The following is a 22,487-nucleotide window of genomic DNA, read 5'->3' on the forward strand; positions in this document are numbered from 1 at the left end:
ATAGATTTTAAATTGAGAGAATGTGATGTTGCTTATTAATGCAATAAACTCAGCATGTAGCTTAGGCTGAAATCAACATAGTTGCATACAGCAAGAAAAGACAGCCACACGGGACCCTTGCCCTTATTGGCCTTAACACGGCATCCCTCATAATGCTCACATTCTTTCCATTTTCTCAGCAAAATTGAATCGGCTGAGGAACAGACAGAAGGACACGAACATCTTCCGTACAAACACACCATGTTTATTCATAGTTCCTGATGTTCTATAATTATCCCAATGTCTTTTTTAAGAAGGACAGAGGGGTGCTTGTGGTGACCCCTCATGACCTCCAGGACATTAATGGACAGTAGGCAGCCTTAAAGAGACAAGGCAATGGGCAAAGTCTAAACAGAGATTTTCCATGATGCATGCCTCAAACCCTAAGCCGAAACCTGAGGCTGTGTAAACCTTCTCAGGGTCGTGGTTTAAGATCAGATTTTGCCATTCACACCAAGGGATATAAGCCTGGCGAGGGGCTTTTATAAACTGTTTATCTACTCTTGGTTTAAAACAATGCCAAAAATGGCCACCTCTATATCTATCGCTGTTTAATTTAATTCAGAATTTATTTAATAATTTGTTACAATTCATGGAGCTGGCTATTTTTCCCCAAAGCAAATTTTCCACAATTATGTTTTTTTTTTATTAAAGAATGACAAGTCATACATTTTAGTTAGTTTGTCTTATCACTTACATCAGCTATAAAATGTTATTACCTCAGCAGCCTCTTTTTTTCTCTTTAAGTTAATAAGACAAAAAAAAAAAAAAAGTCCAAAAGCTCTATCCTGAAGAATTTCCCTGAGATTGAAAACGTAAAGTTTTAGCTTCACCTCTGACTGCTTGAAAGCTGGAGACTGGAGACTCCTTCAGAAAATGGTACATAAAAACCACCTCACAGAAAACTTCACCATATCATACTTTTTTTTCCCCGCAAGTCCGTGTATGTAGCTCATCTTCTCTATGGATTACCTGCTACAACAGAAATGGCACTACTGTTAGAGCTGCTGTTATAGAAAATTAATCAATCAGATTTACAGATTCAACAGTGCCTGATGTATAAATTAAACTTAAAGTTTATGTATTGTTCACTATATTTGGCTATCAAAGTAAAATTCCAAATGAACATTACTTAACGCATCAGTATTAATGGCGCTCTGATGACTCAGAGCTCTGCAACTTAAAATAAACAAGATATCATAGTGAGCTGTGTGTGGTGTATCAGGGGACTCATTATGATAATGACATTACCTCACGACCATCATATCCTGCTTGTTCCCTCGAACAGAAAATCAATAGGTCTTACTGAGAAATATCATGCATTTCCTTTCACATTTGTTCCTTTGTCATCCTCATCATCAGCCTGAACTAACAACACACAAATGACACTGATGTAATTACGTTTAAGTGATATCACTTAAATGTAGTGATAGCAACACTTCTGTATGTGAGTGCGTGAATGAGAGTGACAGGAAGCCAGACAGCGCAATGTGAGAAAGCACCTCAGCGCTGAGAATGTCTCCATCTCTCCCTCATCCCTTCAGAGACTCTTGCTCTTTTCCACCATTCCCAGCTTTATTTCTGGAAGGCACGTTGTCATTTTCCATAGCGAAAATTCCACTATAAATACACACATAAGGCCGCTGACAGAGCCGCTGTCTGAGACACACACTGATCATCCGTTATCAATATCTTATCTAGGGGAAATACTGAGACATTTTGAGAGCATGATGAGAAATCACTGAGAAAATATACCAAATATACAATATATAACATACGCTAACAGAGCACTTTATTAGGAACACTATGCTAATACTTGGTAGAGCCTCCCTTTGCTCTCAAAACATTTCTTCATGGCATGGAGTCCACAAGATGTTGGAAACATTCCCTTGAGACTCTGGTCCATGTTGACATGATGGCATCAGGCCATTCCTGTAGATTTTTCAGGTGTACTTTCATGCCTCGAATCTCCCGTTCTACCACATCCCAAAGGTGTTCTGTTGGATTCAGATCCGGTGACTGGGAAAGCCACTGAACTCATGGTCATGTTCATGAAACCAGTTTGAGACGAGTTTTGCTTTGTGACATGGTGCATTATCATGCTGGGAGTAGCCATTAGAAGATGAGTAAATTGTGGCCATGAAGGGATGCACATGGTCAGCAACAATACTCAAATACACTCATTCAAGTGATGATTGTGGGGAGTGCCAAGAAAACATTCCGCACACCATTACACCACCTCCACCAGCCTGGACTTTTGACACAAGGCAGGTTGGGTCCATGGATTCATGCTGTTTCTGACCTACCATCTGTGTGCCTCAGCACCAAACGGGATTCACCAGACCAGGCTACATTTTTCCAGTCTTCAGCTGTCCAGTTTTGGTGAGTCTGTGCCCACTGAAGTCAACATTCTGACAGAAGTGGAACACGACGTGGTCTTCTGCTATCGTAGCCCAGCCTCTTCAAGGTTTGATGTGTGTTGTGCATTCTGAGATGCTTTTCTGCTCACCACAATTGTACAGAGTGGTTACCCGAGTTACTGAAGCCTTTCTGTCAGCTGGCCATTCTCCATTGAACTGCCGCTTACTGGATGTTGTTTTTTTTATTGCACCATTCTGAGTAAACGTTAGAGACTGTCGTTCATGAAAATCCCAGGAGATCAGCAGTTACAAAAATACTCAAAAACCAGCCCGTCTGGCACCGGCAATCATGCCACAGTCAAAATCGCTGAGATCACATTTTACCCCCACTCTAATGGTTGATATGAACATTACCTGAAGCTGCATGACTTTATACATCGCACTGCTGCCACATGATTGGCGAATTAGTGCTCAGTAACTGTATTTAAACAATGTTAAAATTAATGTAGCTAAGTAAACATTGTAGTGCGTTCCAATGTGGAACATAAATGTTTGGAAACTTGTTATATTTTACCTAACCTCAAAAATGTATTTCTTAAAAACTACAAAATGTAATTTTGACATATAATACTCGGTATAAGTATGTCGTTTCTAATAAAGTGGCTGTTGAGTGCTTTCAGGAAAACCCTGTAATCTTTTGCTTCTTAAGCAAATTCAGTCAAATCTTGGATAAAAGTCTCTGCTGAAGTAATAAAAAATAAACCTGTTCCATCAATATACTATTAACTATGTCCTGATCTGATGCTGAGCATCGATACGGGAGATGGTAAACGGTCTGCACTTATATAGCGCTTTTCTCCAAAGCGCTTTACACTGTGTCTCATTCACCCATTCACACACACACTCACACACCAATGGTAGCAGAGCTGCCATGCAAGGCGCTAACTTGTCATCGGGAGCAACTTGGAGTCCAGTGTCTCGCCCAAGGACACTTTGGCATGTGGAGTCACGTGGGCCAGGAATCGAACCGCCAACCCTATGATTAGTGGACGACCCGCTCTACGACCTGAGCCACACCATAGATAAAACGCTGACGTGGTTTCAGAGTGACTTATTTACCAGTTGGATCCACTGGCCTATATTATTTTATAATGCTCATATGTTGACTTACATGACACCACTGTATGCTCATTATCTGCTGATACATTAGTGCCTAAAAATTGCTATCATATCAGAACTGGGAAAAGTGGGATTGATGCATCCCTATAAACTACCACATACACTATAATATTATATACTGCACATTGCACCTAAATATTGTGCTTTAAAATGTAGTCAGTCATCATTCATTTTGTGCACAGTCTAATTATGTCATGTATGTGAAGTAGGACCTCAGTTCAAGTAGGATTAGGCAGACACACACACACACACACACACACACACACACACACACACACACAGTTGGACAAGCACTACGTTTAGGCCAGCGGTTCTCAAAATCAGGTCTGGGGAACCCCCAGGGTCCATGAAGCATATCCAGGGTTCATTTTGGAACCGACCGTTACCAAATAAGTTATTATTGAGTTATTATAGTTATGAGGCTTGTTTGGCCTGTTTGGTTCATCACTTGAAAGAAATGGGTTTAATCCAAAACATTTTTTTTAAAAAAGAAAGAAAAACAAGAAGGTTCATAAATAATGTCAACTTTGACCTTATGTTCTGTCAATGGTCAAGTTCAGGATTAAAAAAAACTATATACTGTAACAAATATCAAGAAAATGAATGTACATGTTCAAATAATGAACTTAATATTTGAATTTTTCCAGAACGAAATCTATACTGAGGAGAGTTTATTCAATGGATTTTTTCCCCTACAGCTAAAAGAGGTCCCTGGCTGTACAAAGTTTGAGAAACCCTGGTTTTGCAAGCTCGAATGATGTGTGAGATTTGCAAAAACCTATGCCACACTCATCTGATTCTTTCTTTCAGTGGTGAATCTAAACTCAAATTACTGCCCCGTTTGCAGTCCAATCAATCCCAAGATCTAAATATGGAGGCACACTGAACTGCGATTCATTTTATTACTCTGGTATTTTTAAGACAGTGTAAAGTACAAGATATACAGGAGGTGCATTATCAGTAAGACATAAATCTACTAAAAATAACTAAAGGAACAATAGAGCTAGCGTATTTAAATCAGGTTTTTTTTTTTTTAATCACGTATTCCTACATAATAAGTACAAGGTTGTATTTTTGCCATCAGCATTGTTGCACAATGTCAGAAATGCTGTGTAAATCTGATTCTGCTTTCACATAAAAGAATTACAGTGGTGCTTGAAATTTTGTGAACTCTAGCGGTTAGCTGTTAATTTGAAGGTGAAATTAGAGTCAGGTGTTTTCAATCAACGAGATGACAATCAGGTGTGTGTGAGCGCTCTGTTTTATTTAAAGAACAGGGATCTATTAAAGTCTGATCTTCTTTAAACATGTTTGTGGAAGTGTATCATGACACGAACAAAGGACAAAGGATTTCTGAGGACCTCAGAAAAAGAGTTGTTGATGCTCATCAGGCTGGAAAAGGTTACAGAACCATCTCTAAAGAGTTTGGATTCCACCAATGCACAGTCAGACAGATTGTGTACAAATGGAGGAAATTCAAGACCGTTGTTACCCTCCTCAGGAGTGCTCGACCAACAAAGATCACTCCAAGAGCAAGACATGAGGTCCATGAGGTCACAAAGAAACCGAGGGTAACTTCTAAGCAACTAAAGGCCTCTCTCACATTAGCTAATGTTAATGTTCATGAGTCCACCATCAGGAGAACACTAAACAACAATGGTGAGCATGGCAGGGTTGCGAGGAGAAAGTCACTGCTCTCCAAAAAGAATACTGCTGCCCCTCTGCAGTTTGCTAAAGTTAATATGGACAAGCTAGAAAGCTATGGGAAAAATATTTTGTGGACGGATGAGACCAAAATAGAACTTTTTGGTTTAAATGAGAAGCGTTATATTTGGAGAAAGGAAATCACTGCATTCCAGCATATGAACCGTATCCCATCTGTGAAACATGGTGGTGGTAGCATCATGGTCTGAGCCTGTTTTGCTGCATCTGGGCTAGGACGACTTGCCATCACTGATGGAACAATGAATTCTGAATTATTTCAGTGAATTCAAAAGGAAAATGTCAGGACATCTGTTCATGAACTAAATCTCAAAAGAAAGTCGTACTTGCAGCAAGACAAAGACCCTAAACACACGAGTCATTCTACCAAAGAATGGTTAATGAAGAATAAAGTGAATGTTTTAGAATGGCCAAGTCAAAGTCCTGACCTTAATCCAATAGAAATGTTGTGGAAGGACCTGAAGCAAGCAGTTCATGTGAGGAAACCCACCAACATCCCAGAGTTGAAGCTGTTCTGTACTGAGGAACGGGCTAAAATTCCTCCAAGCCCATGTGCAGGACTGATCAACAGTTACTGAAAACATTTAGTTACAGTTATTGCTGCACAAGGGGGTCACACCAGGTACTGAAAACAAAGGTTCACATACTTTTGCCACTCACAGATATGTAATATTGTACCATTTTCCTAAATAAGCAAATGACAATATATAATATTTTTGTGTCATTTGTTTAATTTGGTTCTTTTTATCTACTTTGTGGACTTGTGTGAAAATCTGATGATGTTTCAGATCATATTTATGCAGAAATCTAGAAAATTCTAAAGGGTTCACAAACCCTTTTCTTTTTTTTTTTTATACCGAAGCACTTTTGATACTTAAGTATTTATAATAATAGACACCTCTTCTTAAGTAGTTTTCTAGTGGCTTGAATTAACGTTTACTTGAGTAATAAAAATATATTTTTTGAGTTAAAAATATATTTAATTTGGTATTCTATATACAACACTAAAAATAAGTACCATGTAGTAATGGCTTCTTTAATTATAATTTGTTAAATAAAGAATCTCTAATCTCATTAGTCTTACAAATAAGTCAGTCAAGTTTAGCCATATCTTCATTCAACTCTCTTTAAGTGTAGAGCCTCAGAACCACCTCTTTGGAATGGCTGTTTTGTGAGTGTGTGTGTGTGTGTGTGTGTGTGTGTGTGTGTTTGTGTGTGTGTGTGTGTGTGTGGAAGGGGGGAGGGGGGTTGGAGAGAGAGAGAGAGAGAGAGAGAGGGAGAGAGAGAGAGAGAGAGACTGCCTGACCATAATCAATGATGCCAGCCCACAGCCAGCTGAAAAAAAGTTCTGGTTGGAAGATTTCCATGCCAGGGCATTAGGCAAGGGTTTGTGTCGCCTGTAATTTACAACACTGAGGGAAACGGGCAGAAAGACAATGTGGGTTTGGGTGTGTGTGTGTGTGTGTGTGTGTGTGTGAGATGGAGGAGAGATGGTACTGGGGCACTGGGCCTTGGGAATGCCAAGGGGGCAGTTTAGAAATCCAAGTGGGCTTTTCTGCCCCTGAATGTGCTGTCACTGAGAAGTAGTGTAGTCATGATAGATAGATAGATAGATACATACATAGAAATCAGAATACAATGTATTTCTACAACCTTCTGACGAGTGCAATCGTTGCAGTCATTTTTCTTAGCTAATTAAATTACCCCCGAAATCAAAACAGGTTTTTCAGAGCTTCTTGTACTTGTCCCTTAGTCTTATGGACATGAATATAATGCTCTATCTGAAGAAAATATACAAAAATTCAGTGTTTCTCAATATTCTAGTTTTAATTTTATAGTTCTGGGACAAAATCAGAATTTTTCGATGATTCATATTTGTGCAAATCTTCATTAAATGCTCTCTAGCACCATATACAGCCACTACGTTTACATGGACAGCAGCAATCTAATTATTGACCTTATTCTGAATAAGACAATATTGTGATTAAGGTGTTTACATGAGTCGCTTTTAGAATACTCCTTTCATGTACCCGTTTTACATGTTATAGAACATAGAGCGATTAACGGCACACGTCATTACGTCACCGCGCCACGCCGTCCAACGTCCCTCCAGAATTTCACGTATCGACATACAGTTCGTCTTCGTTATGGTACCATATACAGTTTTGGGTGTTTTTATTTATTTATTTTTACGAACGCTTCAAGAGCGGTTCATTATTTGTCGTGCTGTACGTGCAAGGAGACGACCGCTTGAAGCCGTGGGCTGCGTCCCAAACCGCGTACTTACTGTCTATATAGTAGCCGAGATACATGTATTTCTCCTACTACAGGCCTATAGTAGGCGAGTACGCGGTTTGGGACGCAGCCGTGCTCTCTTGTTTGCCGTCAAACGGTTGAGCGCTGCCGTGCGTGATCGTGTCCTGTCGCAAAATGCGGTGAAAACTCTCACACGACGTTAATAATGTGATTAAGGTGTGTACATGTCTATGATACAAGTCAATAATGCGACTAAAACAGGAATACTCCACACGTCTTAATTCCATTTGTGTTTACTTCGAGTATGACCTTAATCGGATTAAGGTAATTAAAAACTGCTGTTTGCATGGTAGTTTCTTAATCAGAGTATCGTCTTAATCGGGTTAATAGCGAATTACTGCTGTCCATGTAAACGTACTGAGTATATCCCACCTCCAGAGGCAGGTGTTGCTCTACAGCAGCAGTGCATTAGCAGCAAACATGGTTTGGTGGTGTGCTTTTGGCCATACTTGATCCCCCACAGTATTCCCTTTTTAACCATCCCTTGGTTGAGAAAAACATATTCTTCTTGAGGAGGGTAGAATTGGTAAGAGTTTGTGTTTATGTGACAGGCTGTTTATCAGACGTGTTTTACCAACTTGGGACTTTTCAGCGCTGGAACATGTTGTTTCCTCATTCTGAGCAAGAACGCAATTCTGTTTTTAGACAATTTCCGGGCTTCTCTCAGTTAAACTCTTCTCTGTTCTCCATATTTAGCTAACTTTCTAAGTAAATGTTAGGTTTGTTTAGATTCAGGGGTGTGGCATATCTGAAATGCTACTGGCTGCTGTTTAAGTCAGTCAAGCACTTTCACACAATGTCAGCATACAAAATTAAGTCACAAGTAATTTCTTGGAGAATTTATATAATTTTACTTCCTATGCAGTGTTATATATCCGCTAGTTTTAAGCAGATACCATGTTACAGTGAAAACTATGTTAAAGTTCTGATTTTTTAATGCTATAAATATAGGATTTACATGCCACTGACTACATGTCAGAAGTTCACCATTCCAACGTCTCACATTACATTATCATATCTGATTCTGATACAGTTCCACCCCTCTTTATTATATATATAATATAATAATAACAGCACCTTTACAGGTACTCACGATCAATAAACAGATCATAAAATGCATGTAATAATAGCAATAATCATACAATAATTATATATATAGCAACAATTAAGGGGCCAAGCACTTTCTGACCCCACTCCTTAGCAACAGAGGAAGACCAGCAGTGATTGGGACCCTCAGCATTTGTTCCTCAAGGAGATATGCCAAATCTGAAAGCAAAATACTACTCAGTTGCTGAGATATTGCCTCACTTCCTATTTTCAGTAGCCCTCCAAGGTTGGAATTAACTTGAATCTTGTCTTTTAAAATCAGTTCATGTTCCTAACCATATGGGCCAAGTTTGGTGTCAATACGTAAAAGCATTTCTAAGAAATGGCTTCACTTCTTGCATGGTGTCATTGCTATCAAATTTGTCTGTGCACTATGAATAAACCATCCCAGAAAATTTCGTGAGGATTGTACAAAATTTTCAGGAGAAGAAAAAGAGAAACAATGGGGCGAAAAAAAATCTATCCAATATGGCAGAAATTTCCAAAGCAGCATGGTAGCCACTGAACTCGGCATTACACAAAGAATCGGTGGAAAGTGGAGTCATGTTCCTACAGTATGGCACATGCAATGTGGAGCTATTAATGCAACTGTATGTCCATCTTTGCCCTGTGGGTGGTGGCAGAGCGCATTGGGCATGTACACCAAATTTGCTGTGTAGGTAGCTGATACTGCCCTCTATCACTGTGCCAAATTTCATAAAGCTTGTATGAAGTGTTTTATGGGCTGCCATACACTTTTATTTCTCTTTTTTTTAACCAAATAATAATAATAATAATAAGAATAATAATAAGAAGAAGAAGAAGAAGAATAAATTACAAACACGTGTCTATGCACCTTCAGCGCTTGGCCCCCAAATAATACTAAAAGGAAAAAAAAGCAGTTTACATAAATATAACATTATTTTTAAAACATCTGGGTGAACTGTATGGTTTCACTGATATTTAGTACAGAGAAGATTATGTTCTTTCTGGATGAGTGGACAGTTGTACACCTGTGAATGACTTTTCAAGACAAATTATACATATTTTGTCTTGCATTTATGCTTCACAGAGAGAAAAGACAGAATTGGCAGCAGTCTATATACATGTCTTTAATCCAGGGGTGCTTATGTCTGGTCCTGGTGATCTACCACCCTTAAGAGATTTCTTCCTACACACATGGCTCTAACAATCAAGTCCTCCTAAAATCATTGATAAACAGGGATCAGTTGTGTTAAATCAAGGTTGGATTTAAATACTACAGGGAGGTAGAGAACTAGGACTGCACTTGGTCATCCCAAGTGCAGTCCTATTTGGTGTATAAGCAAAGTCCAGCTTCCCTGGAATTCCACGTTATTTCATATTAACACCGTAATGCCATTTAGTCCAAGATGTGTTCCACCTTGACATGATCACAGACCTAAAGTCCTACATAGCCACTCTGATCTTGCTTAATTACTGCTTAATGTCCCATATTAGTCCCAATGGTTTAAAGCATAACTGAGAAAATGACAATCTTGGGTTGTACCTATGAGTCCATTCCAAAGAGGTAACAGAGCTAAGCCTATGATCAAATCTGGTTTTGCCTGCCAAATAACCAAATCTGTAGAAGATTCTATTTCTTTATGTATTAATACTTCCTAGTCAGCATAATCAGTCAGGATGAGAGGGGATTACTGAATTACAAAAAAATAAGCCAATATGCAAGATTTACCGACATTCGACCAGCTATATTATTTAGTGTGTAAACAAATACTTTATAAATATTTTAAACGAACAGAGGAGTACAAATTAACAAAATCTCCAAAATGCATGAATAAACGCTATAACAGTCACATAAATGTTAAAAAAAAAACAACAATATGCTACAGATTAGAAAGAAAAAGAAAGAAGTAATGGCAGATCAGACACGCTTTCTAAGGCCACTCGGGCTGCATTCACACTTTTTACTAATCGGTTTTACAGCCATTTCGTGTTGCACCAGAATCTGAGGAATGTAGGCCATTCAAAAAAAAAAAAAAAAAAAGCCAACACCTTACTATAGGGCTATGAACTATGAGGGCTATAGACAGAAAAAACATGGGAGTATGACTATTTGTTGCACATTAAAAGCTAAAGCCAGGACTTGCTATGATGCTTTTTAAGAAAAGAAACTTCTGCACAGATGATGCAATCAGAAATGTTACAATCTTGCTTTATGTCTCACTCTTTCTGTAGCACAAAAGATTGAAGAACTATGCAAGTGTAGGTGAGGGCAGAAAGTCTAAGCATGGAGTCATGCGGCGTTCAAAGGGGGGATCCCGCTCTAGGCACCCGGCCCTGTTCTTGCCAACATGACGCCACATAATCCTCACGCTTATTCCTGCACAAGCAAGGGTTACCAAGCGAACACTCAAACAAAACGTTGCCCTTAGAACTACTAAAAAACAGCAATCGGGGCTGATTACAGATATAGAAGGGGCGAACTGTCACTTTCCACTGAACGGACAAGAAACAATGGCTCCGGGACTATACGTAAGAATAGAGAAACGGAAAAAAGTCATCAGATAATATAGGAGTCACTGTCATTCAGCCATAACTGATACTACAGGGTTAAAGGACAATGATGAATGAATGAAGGAATGAATTAAGTAATTAATTAATGTACTGAAAGTGCAGAATTGCTTTTGATAAGGGAAACTATGACATACTCATGTCCTGTCTCAATTTCAGTGTTATAGACTTAGTTCTTGTCTGGTTCAGATCTTACCTCACTAGTAGAAATTTTCTTGCCATCGATCCTGTAGCTCAGGGTGTTCCTCAGGGACCAATTTTTGGCCTTCTGCTTTTTCATTATTTACATGCCACATATTATATAGCATATTATCCCATGGCATTGTTGAATTCTCAAAACTGATTGGGCAGAAGGTGTTGCTTTATTGTTATATTGTATTGTATTAGTAGATTGTTTTGTACTGACTTGCAGGGGCGGCACCAGATCATTTTGATTGCTAGTGCTGAGGGGATGCTAAATCACTGACAGGGGGAGCTGGGCAAAACAGGTCTTGGCCATTTGATTTTAATATTTTATTATGCAGTTATTTTATCACATTTTTTTATTTTATGAACTTAAACAAGCACATAGCTTACTCAATTCTTCCCAAAGATTTAGTATATAGACAGTCATAGAACAAATATTTCAGAATTTCAGTCAAGGGGAATGTGACATCAAAAAGCACCCATAGCATTGGGGATATATTCACCAATCACTTACTATTTGAGGTTTCAAACCAGGACAATGCGGCGGTTGTTGTGGTTGATGGAAAATGCATCAATGCTGCGTTGAACATCCAGAGCCTTCGCTCTCAGGGTACTGATGGCCAAAAGTGCCAAGTTACTGTTTCGGGCATCCCCACTGTTGCTTCTCAGACATGTCTTCAAGCGTCAGAGACAGGAGAGAGATCTCTCACATGACACAGATGTCACAGGAAGTGTCAGGGATATGCAGAGGAGTTTGTACAAGTCCTTAAACGCATCTTTATATGGCTCCATAAGCATAGCGATTCAAAAGTGGTTTTAATAGTGGAGTGTCCTTGTTTTGATTTTTTCTTGGTGCAACTCTTAAATTTTCTTCAGTGATGCTGTAGAACTGTGCCATGGGCAACAGGCACTGCTTATCTAAGATTGTTACAGTAGTGTGAAAAGTGAGACAGCCGTAGCTGAATTTCACATCACGTGACCCCCCACCACCACGACCAAGCAATGCCCATGTATGGCGTACAGCCATATAAACAAAAAAAAGCATGTGTATTGTTGTGTAAATGTTAAATAACTCCTCTTAATCTCCTCAAAGGAAAGCAAAAATTTCACCATATGTTTTTTTAAGAAAAATTCATTTATGTGGCGCAATAGCCATACAAGTGCCTGTGCACATTGTTACTACAGAAACATGATCTGAATTACAGCCAGCACTTCTGTCTGTGCTGCTGTTATAGAAAATGAATCAACACCTTCTGACCAATCAAGAACCAAGACTTGGCAACAAAATTTTTAACTTGAGGAAGTATCAGGGAGAAAGAACAATGTGTGATGAGAAAGAAAGTGGAAGAGATGAAAACACAGAGAGACCAACTCTCTGTAAAGAAAAAAAGAAAAAAAAGCCAGGCAGAACACACATCAAAGTTCGACTTTGCGATCATTGCCCTACTTGAGGCGATAACAAATTGTCTCACCTGGCACAAATTCACACAGAGCAGCCACCACAAATCACCAACTACAATACTGGCAGTGAACCAGATTGGGTTGAAAGGTCACTAGGTTCACAGGAGAGGACATCAATCCTCCGAGGAGGGGAAAAAGAAGGTTTAAAGCATAAACCTCTCGTCACACACTTCAGGCTGAATCCAAGTCTCTTTGTCTTTCTGTACTTTGTCTTGGTGCAGTTCAAGAACCTGTAGAACTGGGAAATGAATAAAAAGACCATGTACTCTTTCGTGTTTTATGAATGTGAGTAATATTTAGCATTATTACGAGTTATATAGTATGAGTTATTTTAAGTATATTTGCTCAGCTGATGAAAGACTTTTGTCTGAGGTGTTCTGTTGTGTACTATATATAAAGATTTCTGTTCTTGAACCCAATGTGATTTTCTGCTGCTGTAGACCATTTGCCTAAAGGTTTGGTATGTTGTGCATTTTGAGAGGCTTTTCTGCTCACCATGGTTGTAAAGAGTGTTTATTTGAGTTGCATTATATTTCTTGCCAGCTTCAACCAGCCTGGCGATTCTTCTCTAAACCCCTCACATCAACAAGGTGTTTCCGTCCACAGACCTGCCACTCACTGGATGTCTTTTGTGTTTCACACTATTCTGTTTCTACTCTAGAGACTGCTGTGTGTGAAAATCACAGTATATCAGCAGATGCTAAAATATTCAAACAGGCTCTTCTTGCACCAACAACCAACATGGTCAAAGACCACATTTTTTGGTTGGACACCAGTCCATTTCAGGGAGCAATGCATACACTCATTCATACCTAGGGATAATTAATGTAGCCAATCTGCCTACTTGTGTGTTTTTGTGAGAGGAAACTGGAGAACCCAGAGGAAGCCCACGTAAACACAAGGAAAACATTTAAAACTCCACACAGACACAGATTGACCCAGGAATCTTGGAGCTGTGAGGCAGCAATGCTACTCACTATGCAATTGCACAGCCCTTAGTATATTTACATTTTAATTAATTACATTTATTTGGCAGACACCCTTATCCAGAGCGACTTACAGTTATCTCAATTATACAACTGAGCAGTTTAGGGTTAAGGACCTTGGTCAAGGGCCCAACAGTGGCAGCTTGGCAGTGCTGGGATTTGAACTCACAATGTTCCGTTCAGCCGTCCAACATCTTAACCATTGAGTTACCACTGCCACATATTTAGTAGACACAGTCCCCTACAAAACTATTGGAATGGCAAGGCCATTTCATTTGTTTTTGCTGTAGACTTAAGATATTTGGGTTTGAGATCAAAAGATGAATATGAGATGAGAGTTTTCAGCTTTTATTTCCATGTATTTATATGTAGATGTGTTAATTAGTTAGTTAGTTACAGTTACATTTATATAGTGCTTTTCTAGAGACTCAAAGCACTTTACATAGTTTTTTTTTGGGGGGGGCTCCTCAACCACCGTTAGTGTGTAGCATTGACGTGGATGATGCGACTGCGGCCATAGTGCGCCAGAACACCCACCACACACCAGCTATTAGTGGAGAGGATAGATTTATGTAGGCAATTCACAGATGGGGATTATTAGGGGACCATGATAGAGAAGGGCCAATGGGGAAATTTCACCAGGACACCGGGGTTATACCCCTACTCTTTACAAGAAGGATTTTTAATGACCACAGAGAGTCAGGACCCCGTTTAATGTCTCATCCGAAAGACGGTGCTGTCGTTACAGTATAGTGTCCCCGTCACTATACTGGGGCATTAGAACCCACACAGACCACAGGGTTAGCTCCCCCTGCTGGCCTCACTAATACCATGTCCAGCAGCAAGCTTAGTTTTCCCCAGGAGGTCTCCCATCCAGGTTCTGGCCAGGCTCAACCCTGCTTATCTTAAAGAACATAGAACAACATAGGAACAACATAGAACAACATAGAACATAGCAAGCCAGACCATCCAATTTGTAGGCAAGCAAAAAATATTGGAACATGTATCTGACAGGTGTTCCTTGTTACCCAGGTGTGTCCTGTTAGATTGACTACTTAAACAATAAATAGCTCTGACCATCTACTTTTGGTTTTGGCGTTCAGTTTTACCTGTGAAGACTGCATTTGTTATTAAAAAGGATAAGCCAACATGAAGATCAGAGAGCTGTCTATGGGAGAAAACCATATCATTTTGAAGCTGAGAAAAGAGGGAAAATCAATCAAAGGCATTGCACAAACATTATGCATAGCCAATACAACAATTTGGAATGTGAAAAAGAAAGAAACCACTGGTGTACTGAGCAACAGATACTAAATGGGTAGAGGAAAACCCCCCAAAAAACAGTCAGTGACATCACCAACCTCCACAGGGCAGGGGTGAAGGAATCACAATCCACTGTTCAAAGAAGTCTTCAAGAGCAGAAATATAGAGAGAATGCCACAATATGCAAACCACTTATCAGCAGTAAGAATCGTAAAGCCAGACTGGAATTTGCAAATAAATACAAAGATGATGAGCCACAAGTGTTCTGTAACCACGATTAACCTCTACCAAAGTGATGGAAAGGTGTCCAAAACATACAAGCTTTTCTTTGAAACCTGGTGGAAGTAGTGTCATGGCTTGCATGGCTGCTTCTGGAACAAGATCACTAATCTTTATTGAAGATGTAACTCATGATGTTAGCAGCAGAATGAATTCAGAAGTTACAGGAACATTCTATCTGCCAATTTACAGAGAAACACATCCAAATGAATCGGGAGGAACTTCATCATGTAGCAAAACAATTATTCAAAACACACTGCCAACTCAACAAAGGACTATATCAGGGGGGAAATGGGAAGGTTTTAGACCAGAGTTTGGGAAGTGTTTGGGAAGTTTGGGAAATGGGAAGGTTTTAGACCAGAGTTGAAACAGTTATTGCAAGCAAGGGATATGTAACCAAATATTAAGTGTTATTTACTTTATTTTAGGAAGATTGAGCTGTTCCTATACTTTTACTCACCCAGAAGTTGGGTGGTCTGATACAAAAGGTTCCATGTTTTATGTTGTTTAACACATCTAGATGAAAATCCCAGGAAATAAAAGCTGAAATCCTAATTTCACTTTTGAGCTCAAACCCGAATGTCTTTGGTGCATAGCACAAACCAATGAATTGGCCTTGGCGTTCCAAGAGTTTCACTGTATATGAGTTAAACATATAGCATATATATTGTATATGTATAGATACACACACACACACACACACACACACACACATATATACATATATATACACACATATATATATATATACATACATTATATATGTATGTATATATATATACATACATTATATATGTATGTATGTATATATATATATATATATATATATATATATATATATATATATATATATATATATATATATATATATATATTGTACTGTATATGAGTTAAATATATAGCAGGAGTTATATTTAGTATATGTAGTAGACCTTTAGTATTCTGCCTTGCTAATCTCTCATCAGTTGCTGTCATTAACTCCAATAGTATCAGTGTTTCCTGATAAACTAATAAAGTCTATCAGGGTAATAAAGTCCAAACTAAGCAATACCAAATTACAATGCATGAGGTAGGAAAATTTACTTTTGTTCAGTGAAGAGTTCTTCTCAAGTTATGCTTCAGTGCATCTCACTGCCTTGGGCCAGGTCCAAAAAATTGCCTCTGACTTACTAATTAAGAGCACAACCCACTGCTAGGTGGTCATTTCCAGTATGCTCACTCACTCTTACCCTCATGAAGGGATAATTATTGCACGTACAAAACTTTGCAGTCTTATTTATCTGCCTGATGAAAAATGTTCACGTTTTCATCTTCATACACAATACACAATACTTTCCGTCTTATTTTTGCTTTAGCAGTGCAATTTGCTTTCACCTCAATCCATGACTATCTTAACTGGAAATGTTACATGAAAGTGGAATCAGATTTGGAACGAGTGCACTTGGTGGGAAGAGGTGTTTTGTTCCCGCGCTGCTCCACAAGAGTCGATAGATTAATTAACAGTGACTTACCATACAAAGCGCTTTGAACCGAGTGTGTGTGTGTGCGCTGACCACAGCCGCCGTGACGTGAAGACTTTGACCCCCACCCCCTTAAGCAGTCATTAGAATACGAGTCCTTGCTGGTGACAGGCCAAAATTGCAAAAAAGCAGCAAACACACACACACACACACACACACACACACACACACACAACCCCATGTTTCTAACATTCTTCTAATGGCCCCATGTTCTAGTCACTAAGTCACACTTGGAGCACGTTCTCAAGGCTAAGCAACGTAATGTTTCGTCTCAGATCACGCTAGACAAAACGGCACGTATAAGCGACTGAAAGGATTTTACAGTAATTGAGGGAAGTTGAAGATGACACAATTTGTATACGTGCAAGAAACCAATAAAATGTTCTGCCATGTAGACCATTGGGCATAAATAAGTGATACTTATCACACCTGTGTCAAACATGTAGCTCGTCTAGGTGTCGCTTTTTTAAAGTGAAGTGGAAAACGTTTTTCATTTTCCATTTGCTATCAAAACAGAATTAAAAGTGTCTTGGGTAGAATTTGGGCTCTAGCAGTTGGTTACAAGGTAAACTACAAAAACACTGGAATGATTTGTTTACTCTAGAACTCCACCTCCCTTCCATGCCCATGTTAACAATGCCCCGCCCCCTAGAATCTATATGAGCAGCTAGCTAGCCTTCCATCATCATGCTACTTGGCAAGTTATGACAAACATGCAAGATGTTACTACTTTGAATAAAGTACTGATTTGTTGATAGTTGGTTGATTGGAGGATGCTTCAGAATGGCTATTATTATTATTATTATTATTATTATTATTATTATTATTATTATTACCCTGTGGTGGATTGGCTTCCCATGGATGCACTCCTGCTTTGAGCCCCGTATTCCCGGGAGATGCTCTAGATCCACAATGACCCTGAAATCTCTTCTCCATCAGCAGGGCTCTCCATCTTGGAAATGCAACTCCCAGAATTAATCCTGTTTGATTTTTTGCAGAAGATCTGTTGCCCTGAACTTCATAACTTGTCTAATTAGGGAGTGTAAAAACAACCAAGGAGTCCAGGACATACCAGTTTTTTTTTTCCCCCCTTGGATATGTCACTTTCTTTGATCTCATGGTTTGAACAATGATGTGTGCTTGTTTGTTCTCAACTCAAAATCAAATCATTTCTTTACAGTGTGTGATTTTTGGCCTGGCTGGAAAACATAACAGTTTAAAAGCCAGCTTAAGCATTAAGTCATTTCTAACAGTTACCACTTTAATACAGTAAAGTGTTGTAATGAGTGTGTTAAAGCCTGAAGGCACTAAGGGGGTCATGAAATGTTGTAACTTAAAGAGGAATGTGAGTGTATGAATGCATATCCGTACAACCTCTCATACAAACCCTGCTTCTCTCGATTTCAACTTTGAAACGAGTGTAAATTACGATGAGAGCGAAAGAAAAGTAAGAAAGCGACAGTGTGAGAAAAAACAGGAGGCTCTTTGACGTGATTACTCCCTCGATAACCTAAGTCACGCTATTCCCACAAATTCCTAATGCATTCAGACACAGAGAGGGGGACGTGTAAACATTAACGCTGAATGAAGGTGACAGCCCAACACACACAAGCTAAGTCATGGCAGGAGCCCACAGGTGCACCTTGAAGTTACCCAAAGCCTCTCACACACATATATGCACACGCATTCTGCTTTAGAGCTCTCAGAGTCTATCATCTACTTCTGAAGGTCCTAACCTGGTGTCTTGTTCATGACTGGGAGAATGTTTGTTGCATTTTCGTGCATGCTAACCACTGTGCCTTTAGATAAACAAATCTGTGTTCTGTATAGTTGGTTAACCTCTCACTCCGAACACATGGAAAATCTGCAGAGGCCCTTGTCGGCTCGTTTAATGGAGAAGCACTGTTACCAGACTGAGTCGGCATTCACGTACTTTACTCATGCATCAAGTTCAAATAAACAAAACCTATTTGTTCGTGTGGCGTTCAGATTGCAGCGTGTGGCGTAAACGTGGCACGTGCCAAGGCAGTTCTATTGGAGATCTGACTTCCTGAGAAGTATAGTTTAAGCAAACACCTGACCGAATTCTGAATTGTCCATCTTTTCAGGAAGCCTTGATTGCCTCAGTTACATGGCTTGTCTTCAGGAAGGTAGATCTCCAGAAGGAGAGTTAAAAAAATGTAAGTGAGTTCTTGACACCATGCCTAGATACACATCCCTTGCCATTTCCCCACTCTAGGACATCTGATCCAGCTCGTTAATTAAAAGTCAGAGTGAGATCAGGTGTGTAAGGAGCACATAAACCTTAAAACAGTTTAAATGTAGATTATAAGATTGTTTCTCAAAACCGCACCAGTGCTACACTCCAACTGCACTGGACAGAGATATGTGGATTATAAACCCATGGAGAGATTCGTGTTGTGTAGTGCACGAGCTGCAGGAGCAGAAATGAGAAATGTTTGGTGTATATTTCTCAATTAGAATTAAGAAAAGTATGGTGATGATGATGATGATTATTATTATTACTGAAACGTTTTAGAACCTTTTAGACTGAAACATGTTCATACTGTGTTCTTCCCCTGGCCCGTGCGTCATAACGCACCACGCGTAAAAGGCGCCCGAGCGCTACACAGACACATACACGCATTGGAAATGTGGGCAATACTTTGAAAAAAAATAAACATAAATACTTGCTCGTATTTCTGCAACGCTGAGCAAAGGCGCGTGATGGAGAAAATGGGAAAAGACAGACCCACCTTTTTTGAACTCCTCGAGCATGGCGTCCAGTTTAGTGTCGTTGAAGACAAAGTGCAGCGGGTGGCTGTAGAACTTTGTGACAGTCTTGAGCGGCGTGCAATCGTCCGGGTCCACGAAAGCCAGGTCCTTGACCAAGAGCATGTCAATGATGTTGGAGCGCTCCTCCTCGAACACGGGAATGCGCGTGTAACCGCTCTCCATGATCTCGCTGACCGTGGCGAAGTCGAGCGCGGCATCAGCCGCCAGCATGAAGCAGTCACGCAGCGGCGTCATCACGTCCTCCACGGTCTTGGTGCGCAGCTCGAGCGCGCCCTGGATGATGTTCAGCTCCTCCTTGACCAGGTCGTTGTATGGGTCGGTGACGCGCAGCATCTCGAGCAGCTTCTCGCGGTTGTACACGGTGCCGATCTCCTGCCCGAGGAGGTAGTCGAGCAGCTTGCTGACCGGGTACGACGCGGGAAACGTGAGCAGCATGAAGAACTTGGTGAGAAAGATGGTGTTGGCGCCCACGGCGAGCCCGTGGCGCGAGCATATCGCCTGCGGCACGATCTCGCCGAAGATCACGATACCGATCGTGGACATGACCACGGCGATCAGGCCGTTTCCGGCGATGTCATCCAGAAGGATGGTGAGAGTGGTGTTCACGAGCACGTTCCCTAACAGCAGCGAGCACAGCAGGTAGTTCCCCTGGCTGCGCACCGGTTCGATTTTGCGCGCGTAGTTCTTCTCGCGCTCGGTGCCGCAGTTCTGCACGATCTGCAGCTCCATCGGGTCGAGCGCCATAAGCCCCAAGTTTAAGCCGCTGAACATACCGGAGAGGCAGAGCAGCATGGAGATGAAGATCACCTGGAGCCAAAAGGGGAGCAGAAACTTCCTCTCCTCCACCACGATCACTTTGGTGTCCTCACCTTCATGGTATATCCACGTGCTTTCTGTCCACGGGTCGTGCGTGCCAGCTGGCGTAGATGTGGCGATGCACAGGTAATACGCTTTGCTTCTCTCGGTCTTCCTCAACGGCTTGACCTCAATCTCCACCACCCCGGACGTCTTGCGGCTCAACACTATGTTGGGCAAGATTAAGATGTCCGATGTCCTGATGCCGCACGGGTGCAAGCCAGACGTTTCCTCGTGGCTCTTGTTGTCGCCGTTGAAGTTGTCAAGGCTGGCAACGGCGCGACTCCGCTCGTGCTCTGTGAACGCGATCTTGGACCACGTCTCGTTGTTGATGTTGTGCCCGTACACGCGCAACTTGACCCGGGAGCGCTCGCTCACCCGCAGATAGCCCCTGTCCATGAACGAAATGTCGTCTGTGTCCTCCAGGCGCAAGCCGATGATGACGGTCTCCTCTCCCCCGCCTTCTTTGGCGCGCGTCGGCGCAATTAAGTAGACGGTTAAGAGAATCAGTGTCGCGGCTCGGACCGGGACAAGTGACGCCATTTTTGCAGCCACCGACGGCTCTGCCATGTTGACAAACCGCTTGAATGAAAATGGCTTTAAAAAAAAAAAAAAAAAGAGGAAAGAAAAAGTCAGAGCCAATCGGAGTGCGGCTTCATCTCAGCTGCACATTAGCCTCGGCTCAGCAGCTGCTTGGCTCCACAACTCGGCAAAAACTGACTCCACTTCAGCGCAAACTCGTGCCTCTTCTCCAAGTCCCGGTTACAGGCGACTCCGGCGACCAATCAGTGCTCAGGGGTGGAGAGTTGATGGCTGGAACGACCAATCAGAAGCCGACAATCAGGACCGCTACATGCGAATGAGCTCGGGCTGAAGTTTCCGCGTGACTTTTTTTTTTTGGCGTTAATTAACAGGTTCGTGACAGCATCCTGCGATTGGAAGCCGTTTATAAGGTTAAAACAATTAAGGAGGAGCAAAATACATCACCACAAAGCTGTGTTTAAGTAAGTAATACTGTTTGACCAATAGTTCATTCTTTACTACAACAGCAAAATACACACTTCTGATCTCCATATGAATAAACAACTGGACAGGATGTATTTATTCATATACACACACATATACAATGCATGCATGGATGGCTACCACTTGGTTTGGTTGCTGTAAATATCTCCTGTTATTCTGCACCTTGTTGGATTTTTGCACCTACAGTAATTACATGACACTGTATTTTTTTGCACCTAATCACTGAGGCCTTTTTGCACTGTTTTAATTGTTATTATGTGTTGAATGTTATACCTCTGTCTAGTCCTTCAGCGTCCTTTGCAGCTGTAGCACCTACAGTTCCCCTTGAAGATCAATAAAGTGCACCTATCAGTCTACATCTAACTAGTTGATCTCTTTTATTAAGAGATGAAATGTTAAACAGTTAGAATAGTGACCGGTGATTTGCTCCCATTTATTTATTTATTTATTTATAATATATCACCAGCATCATGTTCACTGTAGGACGATATGCACGTGTTGTGCTTCACTGTCTCCTTATTGTTTGACCTCTCTGTGCTGAAGAGTCATGCATATCTGTCCTAATTTCATTTCAAAACTACATCTCACACCTAGGCTTTGATACACACAATCCGATCAGTTGACAGTCCATTTTGTTACCTCATCACCGTTATAGAAATTCAATATGCTCTGTGCCTTCTTTAGGCAACTACTGCAGGCTATGAAATGCCTCGAGATGAACGAGTAGAAGTGATCAGATGCGGGGGCTGTCAAATGTTTTGTTGCCAAGGACCTCTTTAACGGTCATTAACATTTAAATGTGTACAATAATATTATGTATATTCATTAGAGCCAGAGAGCTTTCTATTCCTGATCTTTCA

At 40.6% G+C, this 22,487-nt stretch overlaps 1 protein-coding gene across 2 annotated transcripts in view; it reads right to left on the bottom strand.

Moving 5' to 3' along the window:
* Nucleotides 1-22,040, bottom strand: part of cnnm2b (cyclin and CBS domain divalent metal cation transport mediator 2b) — a 33,612-nt gene extending 11,572 nt beyond the window's left edge. For both annotated transcript variants that reach the window (XM_053614953.1, XM_053614952.1), the window contains exon 1: nucleotides 19,707-22,040. In XM_053614953.1, coding sequence (XP_053470928.1) covers nucleotides 19,707-21,171 — 1,465 coding nt within the window. In that variant the 5' untranslated portion in view covers nucleotides 21,172-22,040. The remainder of the gene's footprint in view (nucleotides 1-19,706) is intronic.
* Nucleotides 22,041-22,487: the final 447 nt, after the last annotated feature.

The sequence above is a fragment of the Ictalurus furcatus genome, chromosome 26 (genome assembly GCF_023375685.1).
Source record: "Ictalurus furcatus strain D&B chromosome 26, Billie_1.0, whole genome shotgun sequence".
NCBI classification, from domain to species: domain Eukaryota; kingdom Metazoa; phylum Chordata; class Actinopteri; order Siluriformes; family Ictaluridae; genus Ictalurus; species Ictalurus furcatus.